Source organism: Thermoascus crustaceus (genome assembly GCF_041956765.1).
Source record: "Thermoascus crustaceus strain CBS 181.67 unplaced genomic scaffold VTN00scaffold_9, whole genome shotgun sequence".
Lineage (NCBI taxonomy): Eukaryota > Fungi > Ascomycota > Eurotiomycetes > Eurotiales > Thermoascaceae > Thermoascus > Thermoascus crustaceus.
Window position 1 is genome coordinate 600,955 of NW_027192535.1, and position 19,711 is coordinate 620,665.

A 19,711-nucleotide genomic window follows, 5' to 3' on the forward strand; every position below is an offset into this window, starting at 1 on the left:
TCATATACATTGTTTAGAACCTCGAGGGGAGCTTCCTGACCATGACCCCGGGCATCGTGGAGCCACCGCCGCCTGCGGGGACGGCCGACAAGGCCCTTGCCCTAGCACAGCTGACGGCTCACTACGATGACACCATTCGGTTCTATCTCAACGGAACAAAGATCACTCTGGATTCCGTGGACCCTGAAATCACTCTCTTGGAATATCTGAGAGGCATTGGATTGACGGGGACGAAGCTTGGATGCGCAGAGGGCGGCTGCGGTGCTTGCACGGTCGTATGTTCTATGTCTCCGGACTACATCATATCATCTACTTGACCTCAAGGACTGTCGATCATCTGACAACAGACAGGTCGTGTCACACGTGAACCCCACGACGAAGAAGCTCTACCACGCTTCCGTCAATGCCTGTCTGGCGCCGTTGGTCAGCGTGGACGGCAAACATGTCATCACCGTCGAGGGTATCGGGAACGTCAAGAACCCCCATGCTATACAGCAGAGGATTGCAGTGGGTAACGGAAGCCAGTGTGGCTTTTGCACGCCGGGAATTGTCATGGTAAGGTCCACGATCCGTCTGTCTCACTCATTGGATGTTGTCTGACTGCGTCGTGGTCAGAGTCTCTATGCCCTTCTCCGCAATAACCCCGAACCTTCTGAACATGCGGTGGAGGAAGCTTTCGATGGCAACCTCTGCCGTTGTACCGGTTACAGACCTATCCTGGACGCCGCTCAGAGCTTCTCATCGTCTGCCAATGGATGTGGGAAAGCACGCGCAAGCGGGGGAACAGGGTGCTGTATGGAGAAGCAAAACGGTGCTGGAGGATGCTGCAAGGACTCATCCATCGCTGATGGCACGGACAGCAATGGTCCAAAATTTGCACGACCGGACTTCATCCCGTACAACCCTGATACAGAGCTGATCTTCCCTCCGGCTCTGACAAAGCATGATTTCAAGCCGCTAGCGTTTGGCAACAAGAGGAAGAAGTGGTACAGGCCGGTGACTCTGAAACAGCTTCTAGAAATCAAGAGCACCTTTCCAGCAGCAAAAATTATCGGAGGTAGCACAGAGACGCAGATTGAGGTCAAATTTAAGGCGATGCGCTACGATGCTTCCGTGTATGTTGGCGATATTCCGGAGCTGCGTCGGTATGAATTCAAGGATGATCATCTGGAGTTGGGGGCTAATGTCTCCCTGACGGATCTGGAATCTATATGCGATCAGGCTATTGAACGCTATGGTCCTTTCAAGGGACAGCCTTTCAAAGCTATTAAGAAGCAGATCCGCTACTTTGCTGGAAGGCAGATTCGGAACGTCGCTTCGCCGGCCGGGAATATAGCTACCGCGTCTCCGATTTCAGACCTGAACCCGGTGCTCGTGGCTTCGAACACTATTCTCGTTGCTAGGTCATTGGAAAAAGATTTGGAGAAGGAGACTGAAATTCCAATGGGTCAGTTCTTCAAGGGGTACCGAAGCACGGCCCTCCCTCCAGACGCTATTATAGCATACCTACGGATTCCCGTTGGAAAGGAAAAGGGCGAATTCTTCAGAGCGTACAAACAGTCCAAGAGGAAGGACGACGATATTGCGATTGTGAACGCCGCCCTGCGTGTGTCGCTATCAGAGTCAAATGATGTGACAAGCGCCAATCTGGTGTATGGTGGCATGGCTCCGATGACCGTATCCGCAAAGAACGCGGAAGAATATCTGGTCGGAAAGAAATTTACCAACCCGGCAACCCTTGAAGGCGTCATGGATGCTTTAGAGAAAGACTTCAACCTGAGTTTTTCGGTCCCAGGAGGCATGGCAACATATCGAAAATCGCTTGCCTTGGGCTTCTTTTACAGATTTTACCATGATGTGCTCTCGAACCTTGAGGTCAAGGAAACGGATATTGACCAGGATGTTATTGACGAGATCGAGAGGGCAATCTCGACGGGAAAGAAAGATCATGACGCTTCCGTGGCGTATCAACAGAAGATCTTGGGCAAGCCAACCGCTCACGTTTCTGCCCTGAAGCAGTGTACCGGAGAGGCTCAGTATACCGATGACATCCCCACGCAGAAGAATGAGCTGTATGGTTGCCTGGTCCTCTCTACCAAGGCCCACGCCAAGATCATCAGTGTAGATGCTAGAGCGGCTTTGGACATGCCAGGCGTCTACGAGTTTGTGGATCATACTGCTCTTCCAAACCCTAAGGCCAATTGGTGGGGAGCGCCGAAGTGCGATGAGCAATTCTTTGCCGTCGACCATGTCTTCACTGCTGGACAGCCGATTGGAATGATCCTAGCAAGTACTCCTAAAATCGCAGAGGCAGCTTCAAGGGCTGTCAAAGTCGAATATGAGGAGTTACCGGCGATCCTCACGATTGAAGAAGCTATCGAGGCGGAATCTTATTTTGATCACTACCGTTTCATAAAGAAGGGTGATACTGAGACTGCCTTTAAAGAAGCAGATCATATCTTCACCGGTGTGTCAAGGATGGGCGGTCAAGAACACTTTTACCTGGAAACGCAAGCTTGTGTGGCTATTCCGAAGCCTGAGGACGGTGAGATGGAGGTCTGGAGCAGCACTCAGAATCCTACCGAGACGTAAGTGATCTACTAGGTACTGTTCTTCTCTGTTTCGAAGACTTACTCTTTCACAGTCAGACATACGTCGCCCAGGTCACTGGTGTAGCTTCAAACAAGGTCGTCGCCAGGGTTAAGCGCATGGGAGGCGGCTTCGGTGGAAAAGAAACTCGATCGATACAGCTTGCAGGCATCTGTGCTACTGCAGCGGCAAAAGTGAGACGACCGGTCCGATGCATGCTTAACCGTGACGAAGATATTGCCACTTCAGGACAGCGTCACCCATTCTTGTGCCGATGGAAAGTCGCTGTGAGCAAGGAAGGAAAACTTCTTGCTCTTGATGCAGATATTTATGCGAATGGAGGACATACACAAGACCTGTCTGGTGCTGTAGTGGAAAGATCCCTATCGCACGTCGATGGGGTCTATAACATCCCAAATGTCTATGTTCGCGGACGTGTCTGCAAGACCAACACCGTCTCGAATACCGCATTCCGTGGCTTTGGAGGGCCCCAGGGGATGTTCTTCGCTGAGTCTTTCATGTCGGAGATCGCAGACCACCTGGGGATACCCGTTGAAGAGCTCCGCCTGCTCAATATGTATAAGCCTGGAGACAAGACTCACTTCAATCAGGAACTGAAAGATTGGCATGTGCCCTTGATGTACAAGCAAGTCATGAACGAGTCGTCATACATGGAGCGTCGAAAAGCCGTGACGGAATACAACAAGACTCACAAGTGGTCCAAACGGGGCATGGCCATCATCCCCACGAAGTTTGGTATCTCCTTCACGGCCTTATTCCTGAACCAAGCCGGCGCACTGGTTCATATCTACCAAGACGGCAGTGTCCTGGTCGCCCACGGTGGAACCGAGATGGGCCAGGGCCTTCACACCAAGATGACCATGATAGCAGCTGAAGCTCTCCAAGTCCCTCTATCTGATGTCTTCATCTCCGAAACAGCCACCAATACCGTCGCAAACACCTCCTCCACCGCAGCGTCAGCGAGCTCCGACCTCAACGGCTATGCCATCTTCAACGCCTGCGAGCAGCTCAACGAGCGCCTGCGCCCTTACCGCGAGAAGATGCCCAACGCAACCATGAAGGAACTCGCCCACGCCGCATACTTCGACCGCGTCAACCTCTCCGCCCAGGGCTACTACCGCACTCCAGACATCGGCTACGTCTGGGGCGAGAACAAGGGCCAGATGTTCTTCTACTTCACGCAGGGAGTCACCGCCGCAGAGGTCCAGATCGACACATTGACAGGAGATTGGACCCCTCTCCGCGCAGATATCAAGATGGACGTCGGCCGCAGCATCAACCCCTCCATCGACTATGGTCAGATCGAAGGCGCCTTCATTCAGGGCCAGGGTCTCTTCACGACGGAAGAATCCCTCTGGCACCGTGCATCAGGCCAACTCGTCACCAAGGGCCCTGGAAACTACAAGATCCCTGGCTTCAGAGACATCCCGCAGATCTTCAACGTCAGTCTGCTCAAGGACGTCGAGTGGGAGAATCTTCGCACGATCCAGCGCTCCAGGGGAGTCGGGGAACCGCCGCTTTTTATGGGCAGTGCCGTTTTCTTCGCCATACGCGATGCGTTGAAGGCTGCGAGGGTGCAGTGGGGTGTTGAGGAGGTGTTGAGCTTGCAGAGTCCCGCGACGCCCGAGAGGATTAGAGTTAGTTGTAAGGATCCGATTGTGGAGAGGGCGAGGGTGCTCCCGAAGGAAGGGGAGAAGAGTTTCTTTGTGGCTATTTAGGCGCGTTACCTATTTAGGTAAGTAGTCATTAAGTTTTTGATGGCATTTCATGGATCATGGTAGATGACGGGGAAATACCTTGACTGGCCTTTTTCTGTTGTCCGTCGGTATACAGGTATGTACATACAGTACGGTACATTTAACCGTCTTTCGTGACCGAGGTATACATATACCTATTCTCGCTATAGATAGCCCTAAGATGTTTAGGATAGAAGGACGTAATGCTATTATTATATTTTTTTGTTCTTTTCTTTTCTGCGTTGTTCGTTCGATGCGAGGAAATGACCTTTGTTTTCTTTTCCCCATTCCGTTCCATCCATCAATATATTTGTGTTTGTTAATTGTCTTGAGAAATCGGTTTAGTGCTGTACTTGTACTTCTACTGTATTTTACATACACACATACACACATCCATGGAAAAAAAATTTTTATGCAGACGAATTGCAGAAGGGATATGACATCTAAAACCAGAGGGAATAGATAGAATAGACGATAAAAGCACGAAAAGAAGACAACTGTACAGTATATTCATGCGATTCATGCGTGCATGTATATCCCTGCCATGCCATGTCATGCCATACCAATCCCGATCCTGATCCTGGTTCTGATGCTTGCGCTGTGGCACTGTATTGTATATGCAGGGAAACTGGACGGGTATGACTATCCATGCAAGAAACGAACAGAAACCCAGAAAAACCAATCAAAATAAAAACAGCGTAGGTAAATTTTTTTCTATTTACCGCTTCTCCGAATCATACTCGACGTAGCTACTCCCCCGCGCAGCAGGGGCGCCGCCGGGTATTTGCAGCGCGGAGTCATAGTCCCTCTGTCCCGCGAAACCCAGTTTCTGGTCGTGGTAGAACTCGACTTCGTCTGGGATCGCGCCTGTCGCTCTAGGTGTGTATCCTAGTACCACGGGTGGAGGTGAATGGGCACGGACGGTGGTGAGCGGGACGTCAGTGAACCCGTTCGGGTCAGGGTTAGGGTTGATGTTGTTTGCCGGCGGCATCGCGCCTCCGTCGCCGCGGTTCTTTTCTCGTTTCCAGAAGAGTGTCAGGGCGCGGAGGATCCCGAACAAGGCGACGAAGACCCAGATTAGGACGAGGGCGGCGGAGATGATGGCTTCGGTGCGGATGCCGTCCTCGAGCTTGTGCACGACGCGGACGACAACCTCGCTGATCTTGTCTGCGGTCTGGTCGCCTGGGTTCGCGAGGAAGCTGTCGTTGGGGTTGTTGGCGTCGCCGGAGATGCTGTTCGCGGCGCCGAGGGCGAAGGTGTTGTTTGGGACGTGGGGGAAATTGACGTGCGCGTGGTCGTGGACCCAGGTCAGGCCCTTTTGGATTCCTTCGATCTTGAGCCCGATCAGGCAGTCGAAGACGTCCATGATGGCTCCATAGAAGGGGGTATTGCCGAAGGTGCCGTTGAGGACGTCGGTGGTTTTGTCGACGAAAGTGTTGAGGGTGGCGTTTAGAGCGGTGGTGCTTGTGTTGACCCAGCCGAAGACCTTCTGGTTGATGTCGTCGTTCGTGGAGTCGATTGCGTGGTTGGTCCCGATGGCCCACTGCTCGGAGGCGTTGTTCAGTGAGAACACGACCTTCTCCGCGAACTGGCTGACCTGGTCTGTCAGCTCAGGAACGGTCTGCTGGACGGCCCGGAGGAGGATGAACTGGCAGAAACAGGAGAACAGGCCGGCAACACCGAGACTGAGAACGAACAATGCGGATGTTGACGTCGCGTAGGAAAAGACCCAGCGGACGAGAATTTGCCTCCGGCTGTTGCTGAAGCGGCTGGCGGCCTTGATTCCCATGGTCGAGGTGTAAGGTCGGGACACGATGTAGACGACATCCATAGGATCATGAGCATCCCTCCGAACGAGAAGAGAACGATCTTTCATCTGTCTCCAGCGTCTGACTTCACGCCACGCCATGGGAATGCACGCCAGGACGGCAGCAACGATAATGACAGCAATGAAGATCTTTTGGGCTATTTGGGCCATGTTGGCTATGCCGTCGAAAAAGCTGTTGATACCATCGTTGTCGTTGCAGAACGTGAGTTGTTCCTTTGCAGGAACGGGAAAGACAGAGCGATCGAACTTGTACTCGACCATGGATGAATTGATGAGCTTCTTGAGCTCCTCGAACGGCAGTCGAATTGCGTTGTTTGTAAAGTTCTTGACTTCGTCGAACGTTGGAATGGAGGCATTGATAGCGTCGATGTCCTTATTCAACGAAGACGGGAGCTGGAGATGGTCAAGCTTGTCAATAGGGGCCGACATATTGATTTGAGGAATTTGCTTCTCGGCCCCGAAAGCACTGGTAATGGTGTTGATACCCTTGACAAAGTCATTAAGGGTGTCTTGGAAAGTTTTGGCAGCGTCACCGATCTCGTCCCCGATACTCGGAAGCGTCTGGTTCAGAAAGTTTTTAACATCGTTTATCAAGCCTAACGCAACATCGGCACTTCCCCTGGCAGCCATGGTAATGAGGCACACATATGTTTGTGTCAAGAAATTGATGTAGAAGACCACGAGCTCTTCGACGCCGGTTACGGTAAGTATGAGCATGGACATGAGGCCGTTGACAGCTTTCTCAATTCCATCAGCCGTCACTTCGTTCATACCCTGTGACATGTAATGCGGCATAGAAGCCATGGCGCTTCCCATCGACTCCACGCTTGTGCAGGCCGACAGTGCTTCCCGCTTAGCCGTATCCATGTCACCCCGAAGACCCGAAACGGCAATCAGGGTCCGCGCAAGAACAAGAAGCAGCAGGATGGTCCATCGATTGAGCCATACTTGAGAGAGGCGCGCTCGCAAGCCGAGGTAGGGAGTAATGTCGTCTGGATGGAGAGGTTGTAGGACTCTTTGGCCATTAGGATCGTGCACTGCGTATGGTGGAAGCAGCGGAAATATCGACCGCCCCGATCTCCCAAACACCATGATGGTACCTTATGTAGTTCGAATAGCAACGGTGTAGGCAGTAACGGAATGCAAGTCGAATGTATAGTGTTATGGCTGGATGAAATTTCGAAATAGGACTCAAAATTAATCCGTAAGAAGAAGAAAAGAGATATCAAGGAATGAAAGATTCAGAGACTGTCTCGCGCAGCGGACAGGGGAATAATGGAACAACGGCGTCTATTAGTCGAGTCTATTGTTCGTGAACAGAAAGACTCATACAAAGGAAATTCGTCACGTAAACAATAAGAACAATGAAGGACAATGAAGGACAATGCTGAATGGAAGTGAATGCACAGGGTAACAAACGTCAGATGCAGCAAAATCGGAGGAGAGCACCTCATAAAGGAGCTGTCCACATAAGGCATTAAACATTAAACATTGGGATGGCACACGTTTTTTGCCGCCATAAACCAGCAGATGATCGACGAGGCAGTCTGAAACAATGCATTAGAGCCAAAAGCCGATCGATCTACCAAAGGATCATCATGTCGGCTTGCATCATGGCTGCTGAGTGGTGTGTTGTGGTGAATTAGAGAAGCGCTGCATCCCAAATATAGACCAATAGCAGGCGCTTAATTCCGACAATTCACAGCCAGTCCTTTGTACCCCGCCATCTCGACGTGAAGAATGTGGAGCACTTGGCTCCCGTTACACGATAATGAAGGCCTATGGCCATTTAGTAACATGGAGTTAAGCTCTGGCCAGTGGCCGTTTTTAGGGGACTGATTTTCCGAGGCGCTTCTTTGCTGAAGAGCCAGCGACGCGGCCGCGCGTGCAAAGGCCCTGGCATTGGAAGAGGCATGAGTTTCAACCGCCTGACAGTATCAGCTAGAACGTGGATCCCCACAGTTATTTGTAGAGACGGCCCGCTGTTTGTATTGCTCAATCCTATTGTGCTTTGCGTGGTAAATGAATGATGAAGAGAGATGATCCGCTCGAGGTCAAGGACGACAGAAAATCACGTGTTCAGTGGTACATTACTTATGACCTTGACGACCTCATCTGTCCCGCCGTTATCAAGCTACGGATTCCGGGAGCAGTAGTATATCATAGAAGCTACTGACCGAAGGCACTTCCATTGTTATCATTGATTGATGACTTAACAATCTATGTTCTTTTAAATTCTTTTTTTGGCCTCATCCTACTCCCAAACAGCATGTAAGGATGCACGTGATTGAGGCGCGTCTTGAAACGGCGATCGACACCCGTAGCAAATCAACTGTAATCTGCAGCAAAAACTGAGACCGATAAAAATAGATAGTGCCAGCACAGAGACTTTCTTTCAGAATCTTTTGGGCGTCATCTTCCCGAGCTGCACCTGCTTCAGGTAGTGCTCAACCGCCCTTCAGGCAGCGGGTCTGGCAGACCATCTGAAATTCGGCTCTATGCGACCAATGGATAATAACTTTGTTCCAAAACGGTGCTCGTCAAGATATACGTAGACTGCTATCTGTATTTGTTGGCTCTTGAAACGATGTATCATGGCCAAATGGCCGTGTTTGTATACAGTGAATGTGGGGGTGCCAAAAACCAAATAGCGCTTCACCATGCAGGAGTGACCGTTAGATGAACCTACCATGGAGACAACCAGAAACGGGATTCTCAATTGGAAATAGAGGAGAAAAGAAAAGAAATAAGAGAAGCAAGATACAAAGAATTTCCTCCATGAAAAAACATCATGTTCAACAAAAGACGAAAACTTGTGTAGTCATGAATAGCGGAGACCAGTCATCATGTGCAAGAAATATGTGCAACTCTTGCGAAGAGGAGTAGCAAAAATAGCAATTCAATCATAGCCATGACGCCATAAGAGACCATTCTAAGATATCTCAGGTTAGTCATGGAGTACCCGTTGAAAAGGTTGGGACCAAATGGCAATCTCTGCCACATATAGAAGTTTTCCAGGAAAATACTGCCTGATCAAGTTCATTATCTGCCATAGGCCAGCTCAAACAGAGCTAGTTGAGGACCGCTGTTTGCAGGTTCATCGAAACAATCCAGATATTGTTACGATCATTCTGGGCCATTGGCTGGCGCTCATCTTGTCATATGGATATTCGCCCATGGAGGTATTTTATGCCGGGTATTACGATATCCCTGGTGGGTTGGGCTAGTTGGATTGTTGCTTTTGGGCGGTATGCTGCTGCTGGGCCATAGCCGCATACCACATTGCGACGTAGTTCTGGTAACCACCATAGATAGCATAGGGGTCAGCGCCATCGGCGCTCTGCTGAGCTGTCTGACTAGGGTCCTGCTGTGTGTGAAGCTGTTGGGTCTGTGAGTACCGATTACTATATTCTTCTCCACGGCGAAATCCAGAAGCACGGTTTTTGGGTTCCTTCCTCTATTAGCTGATGGCAAAAGAAGTAAGCCAGGGGCCATCCTTACCACACTGCTGATTTTATTCATGATCACGGTTTTTGCTTGCTCTATTGCATTCCTAGATCCTACCAACTGAATTTCTCGTTCAATATCTCGACCAAATGGGGGCTGCACGTTTATTTTGCAGCCACTAATGTTCTGCATTTCTCTGACAGTTTCGCCTCCTGCATTCTCTGTTAATCATAATGGTCATATGTGCAAGTAGTAGTTGCCTTACCTTTTCCGATAATCATGCCGACGGTTTCACCAGGAACAAATATGGCATCATTTACCCTTTCTCCGGAGGCAGAATCGCCACCGGACGCCGGAGGGCCACCTCGGGTCCCGTCCCGCTGAACCTGGTTCACCGACTGTCGAGTGTCACTCTCAACGATCTCTAAGATAAGATCTTTCGCTCTCTGGGCAGCCTGTACGCATCCTATCAAGTTAACTGGACGAAGACCGTTGACACTTTTGCTCTCTCCAACAATATTGATATGGCAACCGCTGCGATCTTGAAGGTCCCTGATCGTTTCCCCGCCACGCCCAATTATAAGACCAACTGTCTTATCTGGAACCATAATTTGTGCAGCACTATCGCTCTCCTGCATGGGCTGACTGCCAAATTTCAGTGGCCCACGCTCGGACCAGTCAAGACTACCACTGCCAGACCGCAATCCACCATTATCGCCAATGATGCGGTCTAATTCGGCTTTTGCATCACTCCTCGAGGCCCGACTCCCTGAAATCCTACACAGCCTCATCGAGCCAGCAGCTTCAGGGCCATTCAAAAACTGCACGCGCGCTCCAGTTTCGGCTTCGACTCTTCGTAGGTTCTCACCCTGTCGCCCAATTATCAGGCCAACTAGCTTGGAATCAACTGGAATTGTCTCTGAGTTATCATCTCCGCCTCCTCGAACCCGAGGAGACACTTCGCCTCCTGCATAGGCTCGTGCTGGCGGCGGTGAAAAGCTGCTCCGCCTACGCGCTCCAGGACGAGGCGAAAAAGATCGGTCCCTTATGTAGCCACGGTCACTGCCACCACGATCATCTCGACGTTCGTCGCGGTAGGGATTGTAGTTGTCTCTGAAATTATTACGCGTGGTTCGAGGAGGGCTACGGGAGGGAGACCGGGAGCGATGATACGACCGCGGGCTGGCTCTAGTATCCGCTCCTCGCGATTGTACTGTTCCCGAATAAGTTCCAACAAAACAAAGTCCAATTTGAGGAAGACTGAAAACGATTCATACCTTTGTCTGTAGTGATATTGCGAGCTTTGTCGATTGCCTCCGCAATGTTGACTGAACCAGTACTAACAGGCTTCACTCCACTGAGGTTTAAGCTCCCAGTACTGTCAGGGGGTGGCAATGGAAAGTTCAGCTTGCCAACAGGCGCGGTTGATGTGGGAAATAATCCACTAGCTGGAGTTCCTGGTCCGGAGTGACCTAGAGGCGTTTGGCCAGTGATCCCACCTGGTTGTTGAGCAGCTGTGGGTGAACATTATTAGCCAAACACAAGAATATTATCAGATAAAGAATAACAGTAAATACCTAGTGCAGCCAAAATTTGGGAGATGCTCTGTTGATCAGCCATAGCTGCATGCCACTTCAACCGCGTCTGTGCTTTCTGACAGGAGTGACGCTCCTGGTGAGAGCCACACCGAGCGCTGTGAAGGCAAGACACAGCACAATTGAAGCAGATGTTGCTCCAGCCACTATATTCTGTAGAAAAACAGCCAGTGACCTGTAATAAACCAAAAGACCAGACGAAAAGTGGCCCGGCCAGGTCGAGCTGGGCCAGCTGGCGACGCGATGCTTACTAGAACGAAGGATGCAGTGCTGCTTACTAAGGTTCCTCCGCCCTCACAGCCAGGGGCCCTAACCCACAAGCGGTCTAGCCCGCCAAGCCATCCGCGCATCAGCCTCATCCCCGGTTTCGCGTAGCATCTAATATGAACGTCCGACAACGACAACTCCGGGAAGAACGGGAATTTCTGACCCAATTCTGCACTGAATGCGATATATGTCCTTGATACCGGGCTTTTCCGCTGTGTTGATGACTGGACAAGTGTTACAAAGGGCCCTTTTTATCGATACCGTGGACATCTCATTCGATGCAGTTTGTTTACAGACGTAAACCTGATAGACCATGATACTCCTCAAAAAGTGTTCTATTTCCTCATTAGATTCTTTCTCCGGAGAGAATTGACATTAATTTAAGTGTTTGCTGTCATACAACTATCTGCAAAGCTTTTCGAGATGAAGCTATCTGCTATTTTGCGTAGAGCGTGTCAATATTGCTCTACACTCCGTTACTGCTTACTGTTTCCCTTGATTCGTTTCTTAATATACCGAAGCAGAAAATCGGCAAACATGAAGAAGAATGTTGGCTCTTTTCGAAGAACTTCTATACGCAACTGTATCCCAGGTTTTCCAACCAATCCAGTGCATGTGCTTCGTTCCTTTGACCGGCCATGATAGAGTGCCCCGGCTGACAGGGATCTCTCATATCCCCAAATGAAAGTATGAAAATCTCATACAAAAGGAACAACTTGTATGGCTCTTTAAGTGTGTCATTGTTTTTGGCTTGAGCCTTAGTGGCAATGTTTCCTGGGTGCAGCCTTTTGTGCAATCTTGGAATGCTCCTTTAAGGGCTAGCGTTCGCTGGACTTTACTCTGTCTGTGAGAACGGACAATTCCTCTGTTGAAAATGGCGGAGGCCGCCGCCATCCTGGAGCAGTAGATGTCTTTTGCTTCCCTCACTGTTATTTCTCTGCACCAGCCGCAAAGCTTCCTCCTCATAACAACTCACCAAGCCGCACACACCACCACAACATCATCACACGCGTGTGATGCAACTGCGGCTTGACAGTCTTTGATACATAGGTGAGTCCTCTCTTAATATACATGTCTTAACTTATATATTGGCATCGAGTTACGCGCGGCTGTGCTCACCTCTCTCTCAGACACATCCTCACCAGCCGCACCCAAAACATGGGCCTCAACGCGAGTTCAGACAGGAACAACCATCAGGAGCCAGCTCCTGGGAGCCAATCTCGAAACCCAGAGCGCTCTGGCCCTGTTGCTACAGGTCGTAGCTATGTTATTGCTATGGATGCTGATGAGCTCTTCGACCGAATGGCTAGATTACCTGGTAACACAATACTAGTTGAGCAGGAGACACTGTGTCTGGCTGTTGAAGATTGGGAGACTGACGAGCCCTCTCTCTACTTAATAACCGACGACGGTACGCCGTTTGACGGCACCTTCGAAGACTATGTGCACCCTGCTGGGAATCACTTGGAGTTTCGTTTCAAGTTTCCACTAGATTATCCCGGAGGTCGGCCTGGCTTTCTGGGTTGCACACGAAACTTCCTCTGGAACAAAACTTCGTTGGGGATCACCTGCATATTTCTGGACCGAAGCGCGGAAGCGTACTTGAAAACCCTCAAGAAGTCTGTTTCTAAGAAGAATCGCCCGCGATTTAGCCAGGCTGTTTCAGCCTTTGGAACTCAGGTCTCCTGGGCGCAAGACTTCTCCAAGCCAAACCTCATCAATTTCAGAGTTAGGATTGATAAGGAGGAAGCAGCATTGATGGTTGTAGACAGTGAGAGCAAGGAGTACAAAGAGGAACTCGGTTCTGACAAGGTACGTGTGCTCTTTGCATATTAGCCCTCAACAACCGACTCATGAACGACAGCAAAAATTCATCAACGCGGCTATTCTTCCTCTTCGAGTCCTGCTCCGAGTCGCTTGGTGGAAGGACCATACTAGGACACAGGCTGTTAGGTTGGCAATAGAGAACCGCCTTCAGCAGCAGCAAGAAGAACCTGAGGCGTCCCAAAGTACGAATCCGGAGGATCAGTGGTGGTGGCCCATTGTTTTGGAAGAACAACGAAAGTCAAGGGCTCGTGCAGCCGTATCAGGGGACGCCACGGTGACAGGTCACTCAGAGTCTGCTAGCAACGATCCTACTGATCACAACATAACCGCAGCGCCCAAGCGACCTTCTTCACGACCTTCTTCTTCCAACCACTCTGAGCATCCTCTCTCTGAACAACCTTCTCCTTCCGAACCTTTTTCTTTACAGCCTTCTTCACACCCTCTTTCTGACACTAGCGAGACTGCTACGAGCGATCACCACACACAAGAAGATTCTCAGCAGCTCTCTTCACGTTCGAATATGACTTCCACCAAACCCAAGAAGGCCAAGAAGGAAAGAAGGAAAGAGTGGAAGAGCACAACCCCACAACAGATGGATTCGAGCGGCACGAAAGCCACTGCTGAACAGCCTTCTAGTGTTATCTCAGAGACTCCAGGAAGTGTGTCGGCTACGAATCCTTCTTCTTCCGTCTACCTTTCTGAAGATATCCAATCTGCTGAACAGCCCTCTACTGCTATCTCAACAGTCCAAGGCAGTGCGTCAGCTATGGATCCTTCTTCTATCTCTCTTTCTGAACATGAAACCACATTGGCAGAACTGGTCTTGACTCCTCTCCTTCATTCTGACAACGACAACACGAATAGTGGGGACGTGAGCCTAAAAAGCAAAGACTCGATCCCAAAAGCAACAGATCCACTGTCTGAGCAGAACGACTCACAATCATCAGAACCACCTCGTACCGCGTGTGTCCCTCCCGAGAATAGGCCAGAGATCACGGATAAAACCACAGTGGTAGATTCGCTTTCTCTTTCTTCCACTCCTGTCCCTCTTTCTTCTCCACGAAACATCTCCCGACCTACAGATGAGAATCTCGAGTCCTCAAAACCATTGGAAGTTTCTTCTACTCCTTCTATCCCCCTTCATTCTCCAGAAGCTACTTCTCGGCCTACGGATGAGGGTCTTGAGTCCACAGAATCGTTGGAAGTGGCACCCCTGACTGAAAGCTACACTCGCCTCCAACTTACTCCTCTCAATACAAATCTCCCTTCCGAGCTCAGTTCTCCTACTCACCAGCTCTCGAGAACAGATTCCCGAGCTTCAGAGGATGAACGCACTAGCGACCTTGGAGATTATCAGAGACGACGCGCCGATGCCATAAGACTGATTCGCACTCGAACCCTGTCTCGCTTGTCCCCAGCTGAAGAGTTTGCGGCAAAAGACCTCCCGACACAGCACAGCGAAGATAGTTTTCACCAGGAGTCTACGGACTCTCCAACTGTCTCTGAAACGGCTACTGCGAGTACGACAAGAAAGAAAAACAGAAAAAAGAAGAAATCGAAACATCGCTCCGACCAGCCGACCACACTCCCTTCTGGAAACGACACTACGCACTATCCTTATGGCTTTCCTTCTCAAGGCGCAGCACCCGTAACCTCTGCCGGTACGGCGGCTGAGCAAGGTCTTTCCAGCCAAGCATCACCCACCGAATCTGTCCCAAAGGAGACTACACAGGTACCCACCTCTCACCCGTCGTTGCTACAAACCCACTCGAGCACCTTGAAATCTGAGGAGAGTCCCGGTAGAAAAGATAGAAAATCTACTCTCGATCCTCTTGCTCTAGAGTACATCCCTAATTATCAGCCAGGAGATACTAGCTTTCTTTTTCGGCCTAAAGAATCTTCCTCAACGTCATCTTCCTATACATCTGAGCGGAATCAACGACTTGGAATCGAAAGCTCGGCCCGTGAGTCAAGAGACGCTACGAAAGGCAAGGGGAAAATTGCAACTGCGGAAAGCACATCTGACTCCCCGGCTACTCTCGCTTCTTCTACTTACTCACGTCAACGTCTGTCCACGAACGGTACCGACTTCTCACTTCTTTCTTCTCCTAACGACCGACTTTCCACTGCTTCGGCATCCCAAGAAAAAGAATTTAGCAAGATCCAAGATGACAACACGATCTCCGCCCTCAGAACAACAGATACTGAACATGATACCAATCAGCGGACTCCGGAATCGATCTCTGAAACCGGCACTGACCTCCAAAGCACTCATTTATTTAGCACCGACTGTCCCGTCGAAGAGTGCCGTGCAGTTGTCAGCCAGTCTCCCACTCACTCCGCCGAACATGGTCAAGCCAGGCGTTCATCTAGAACTTCTATCCGAGAACGCCTATGCCCTATCCATGAATCACCATTCGGTCAAGATACTACGTCTGCGGCGGAGCACAGTCATCCAGATATGCCGGATACTACTAGCGCGGAATCCATCACTCCTACCACTCAAGAACTCTCGATTGGAACGCAAAGCAATCGAGAGACCGAACAAGTCGAACTGATGACGCCTGAGACTACACAAGACCGTCAAGGAATCGTTACCTCGTCAAGCGTAGCAAGCTCCAATTTCGCCAGCAGTCATGCCCATCCTGCTCCATCGTCAACGCAAAGCGGACTTGGCGGCCCGACAATCCAACGGCCACCGGGCTTCTTTTGGCAACTCGATAGCCATGGCTTCCCATGCGCCAAGGCTGACTGCGACAAGCGCTGCAACTCGTGGGACGGCGCGTCGGTCATCTGCCCGCGCTGCGGACCGTTCTCGGAGGTCCGCTACTGCGGCCCAGAACATCTGTACGCAGATGTCAAGCAACATTGGGTCTACTGCGGGCGGATGACCTTCCGCCATCCCTGCCAAGAGAACACGATTTCGAGGGAGCAGAGAGAGGGAGCGCCGCTGCTGCCCAGCCGCCACCAATGGGACACCCCAGAGCGGCACCGTCAAGCCGTCCACCATGCCACCAACCCCGGTGGTGGCTATTTCATCTTCTACGACTGGGCGGAGTTCGCGGCGGCTGGGCAGCCAGCCAACAACGCGGCGGTCCGGTGCACCGACCGGGTCCTCTGCGTTGTCAAGTTCGACGACCCGGAGGAGAAGGACCGATTCCGCCGGGTGCTGGGGGTGTGTTTGTTCGGTAAGAATGTCCGCCCCTGAAAGTATATACTTTGAATATATGAGCTAACGGATTTCCGTATAATAGCCTCCATCGAGTTTACAAACCTCGTCGACTACCTGTTCCGGCTAATCCGGGACAACCTGCGGACCCGGGGGGAGTGGAGCGGAGAGCTCGACATCACGCTGCGATACCAGATCCAGCACGAGCTCTCCGTGGCCTTACCCCCGGGGATCACCGGGCAGAGACATGCCTGCGAGACGGAGTGGGATGGGCGCAACGCCCGCCACTGCCAGGACCCGGTGTGCAGAGCGGAGCGTCGCACGCTCCTGGGCGACCTTGGGATGGGTCGGGGCTTCCGCCGCCTCTGCGATTACATGGAGTCGAGCCACTGGCTCCTCCGCGCGGCGAGAATCACCCATCCCACCGTCGCCCAGGTAGCGGCGCGGACGCGGGGGGAAGGGTTCGACGAGGTCCTCGAGGAGGACAGGAGGGTGTTCCGGCGTGGGGAGGGCTGGGATGGTGCCGGGTCCGGGGAGATGGAGATCGAGGGCGTCAACGTCTGAGTTTCAGTTTCTTTCTCCCTTCTTCGGAAGAGGGGGAGATGGGCGAGGGCGTTGGCGTCCCGAGATCTTCCATCCTCCTTTGGACCCTGGTTACTTGAGTTCCTCCCCGGGGGCCAGGCAAGGGGGCAGATTGTCGTGGTGGTGGCTGATTGCGTGGCCTGGATCCTGTCTTTCTGTCTTTCTTTTATTTCTTATTATTATTATTATTATTATTATTATTATTATTATTATTATTATTATTATTATTATTTTGTATTTCCTTTTTGCATTTTTTCTGGATTTCTTTTCTTTTCCTTTTTTCTTTGTTAATGTGGATGTGTATTTTGCTCCTGTATCTTTTTACTTTTTTCTTTTCCTTTTCCTCCTCCTTTTTGTATTTTCTTTCTTTTGTCTTTCTGCATTTTCTTGCTGGTTTTCTTTTTCTTTTCTATTGATAGGGGTTTGGATGCAGTCGTTTGTTTTATGAGTGTAGGGCATTTTCTGTCTTTTCTTTTGTTATTATCCTGTATTCTTTAATTTTTTTATTCTAATGAAGAATGACTGATGGGAATGAGAACGCAATTCTGAGATATCCAGTACTTTCTTCTTGTATTTTCCCTTCGTAGGTGGTATACTCTAGATTCTATCTGATCACTATCTCAAAAGTGTTTTTGCAACTTGCTCCCCACAAAGCAACCGTAGAAATCTATTTTTGCCATTCTTTTTCTCGATACTTTTTTCGTTCGTTATATAAGGGCCAACTAACCTAACCTAACCTACCGCACGATATACTTCTTCAGACCACGCAACCGCTCCTTCGCCGTCTCGAGGACATCGTCGTTCTTGCACACCGCGAAGCGGAGGTAGTCCTCTGCGATGTGGGCATTCTCATCGGTGTAGAACTCCGTGGGTGGGATGGCCGCGACGCCCACCTCCTTGATCAGGAACCAGGAGAGCTTGAAGTCGCGGGGCCGGTTGGCGACGTGGGGCGGGAAGGGGTAGTCCTCGGGGAGTTTGACGGAGGCCATGTTGGCGAGGACGAAGTAACCGCCTTCGGGGTCGGAGTACTGATGGTAGATAGGTTAATATCAATCTGTTGTTGATTGATTGGGAAGGGAGAAGGTTTTATGATGGTTGAAAAAGGGGCGGGGGGGGGGAGGATAGAGAGAGAAGTCACGTACAGGAATACCAAGCTCATCAAATACTTCACAGAACCGCTCCATCTTTTTCTTCATCTCTGTGCGGCTCTGGTCCCAGAATCCAACCTTGTCCGCCTGCTCGAAGGCCACGGCGGACGCCTCCTGCAGGGGCGACACGCTGCTATAACATATCCGGGTGTGTGCAGCCGCGACGTACTTGATCAGATGCTCTGGTCCAATGAGATAGCCGACTCGCCAGCCGGTGGCATAGAAGGCCTTGCCCGCGGAACCGACGGTCAGGGTGCGCTCGTAGATCTCCGGGGACAGCGTCGCGATTCTGGTGAAAGGAACGTAGTACAGACGGTCGTAGACTTCGTCCGAGAGGATAATGATGTTGTGATTCACAGCGAGGGCGCCGATACGCTCCAACTCCTCGCGTGAAAAGACCTTACCGACGGGGTTGTGACTATGGCCGTTAGTTCGCCTAGTAGGAGTAGATATTCGCGAAAGATTTTTGCTTACGGAGAGTTGAGGACCTGATTGAAGTCAGCTTCTGTCCAGAAGGGCTATTATAACGCGGACATTCACTTACGATCATTCTTGTCTTCTCGTTGACGGTCTTCTCGAGCTGCTCAAAATCTATAGTCCACTCCGCAGCAGAGGACGTCCTAGTCGCTCCGTCCTTGGGTGGGTGCAGCGGAACATATCTGATCTTGCCGCCAGGCATCTCAATATTGCTAATGTACCTATGCCAGATGTTAGCTCAATCGGTGGAATCTCAAGTTTTCTAGATAACTTACTGGTCAAAGAAGGGCTCAAAAATAATGACTTCGTCACCCGGCTCAATGAATCCCATGAAGGCACTCAGCATTCCTATAATTATCGTAAGTCAAGCTCAACCCCAGCAGAAGCTCACAGACCAAACCTTCATTGGCTCCCGTTGTGATGGTGACCTCCGTGTCAGGGTTCAGCTGTCGGCCGAAAGAAGGGGAGTACGCATCGGCAATGGCTTTTTTTAGGCGTGGACGACCCTGTAGAGTGGACAGTAAGCAAGGGGATTCCATCCCAGAACAAAATAGGTTCCTGAAAGCGTAGACGACTGTTCCATACCTTCGTAGGCGAGTACTGGTTGCATTCAACCTTGTCCAGGGCTTCCTTGGCGGCATCGAGAGCGAACTGGGGAGGGTTGTAACCGCTGGTTCGAGCAGTGATCAGCGTCTCATTCCTCTCCTGAGTGTGCGACCTCGCATACTCACAAGAACCCTTGGCCCATATTCACAATCGGTTGGACGGGGGAGGCAGCGGCGGCTTCGTTAACGATGGACCTGACAGGCTCGATCAGCAAGCTGCACTGTCAATACCCAGGACAAGGCACCACACACCAGACATCTTGTCTCTGGCCAGCGACCCTCTTGGCCGGCCGGAAGGGATCCGTACGAGCAGGCGTCGCGGACATGGCTCTGGCAATCAGGAAAGGCGGGCGGGGAAGGGTAGATCCGGGGACGAAAACTGCGGGGATGCCTGAAGAACAGAAACGGAGGCCGGTGAGC

The 19,711-nt window shown here is 51.0% G+C and overlaps 5 protein-coding genes across 5 annotated transcripts; 2 read left to right on the forward strand and 3 right to left on the reverse strand.

The window, feature by feature from the left end:
- Positions 1–41: 41 nt before the first annotated feature.
- Positions 42–4,328, forward strand: VTN00DRAFT_10225 (uncharacterized protein; the record flags this gene model as incomplete). The annotated part of the gene is made up of 4 exons (XM_069426858.1): positions 42–275; positions 352–555; positions 616–2,588; positions 2,645–4,328. The coding sequence occupies 4 exons, from the start codon at positions 42–44 to the stop codon at positions 4,326–4,328; spliced, it is 4,095 nt and encodes a 1,364-aa protein (XP_069283987.1).
- A 736-nt stretch (positions 4,329–5,064) lies between these two features.
- Positions 5,065–7,266, reverse strand: VTN00DRAFT_10226 (uncharacterized protein; the record flags this gene model as incomplete). The annotated part of the gene is made up of 1 exon (XM_069426859.1): positions 5,065–7,266. One exon carries the CDS (start codon positions 7,264–7,266, stop codon positions 5,065–5,067), a length of 2,202 nt encoding a protein of 733 aa, XP_069283988.1.
- Positions 7,267–9,397: 2,131 nt separating this feature from the next.
- VTN00DRAFT_10227 (uncharacterized protein) lies at positions 9,398–11,241 on the reverse strand (the record flags this gene model as incomplete). Its single annotated transcript, XM_069426860.1, has 5 exons — positions 9,398–9,625; positions 9,676–9,833; positions 9,887–10,834; positions 10,899–11,135; positions 11,199–11,241. 5 exons carry the CDS (start codon positions 11,239–11,241, stop codon positions 9,398–9,400), a joined length of 1,614 nt encoding a protein of 537 aa, XP_069283989.1.
- Positions 11,242–12,357: 1,116 nt separating this feature from the next.
- VTN00DRAFT_10228 (uncharacterized protein) lies at positions 12,358–17,043 on the forward strand (the record flags this gene model as incomplete). Its single annotated transcript, XM_069426861.1, has 4 exons — positions 12,358–12,386; positions 12,614–13,295; positions 13,348–16,498; positions 16,565–17,043. 4 exons carry the CDS (start codon positions 12,358–12,360, stop codon positions 17,041–17,043), a joined length of 4,341 nt encoding a protein of 1,446 aa, XP_069283990.1.
- A 755-nt stretch (positions 17,044–17,798) lies between these two features.
- VTN00DRAFT_10229 (uncharacterized protein) lies at positions 17,799–19,617 on the reverse strand (the record flags this gene model as incomplete). The annotated part of the gene is made up of 9 exons (XM_069426862.1): positions 17,799–18,089; positions 18,204–18,627; positions 18,684–18,697; positions 18,754–18,907; positions 18,962–19,034; positions 19,087–19,192; positions 19,272–19,356; positions 19,418–19,486; positions 19,544–19,617. 9 exons carry the CDS (start codon positions 19,615–19,617, stop codon positions 17,799–17,801), a joined length of 1,290 nt encoding a protein of 429 aa, XP_069283991.1.
- Between the last annotated feature and the right edge of the window lie 94 nt (positions 19,618–19,711).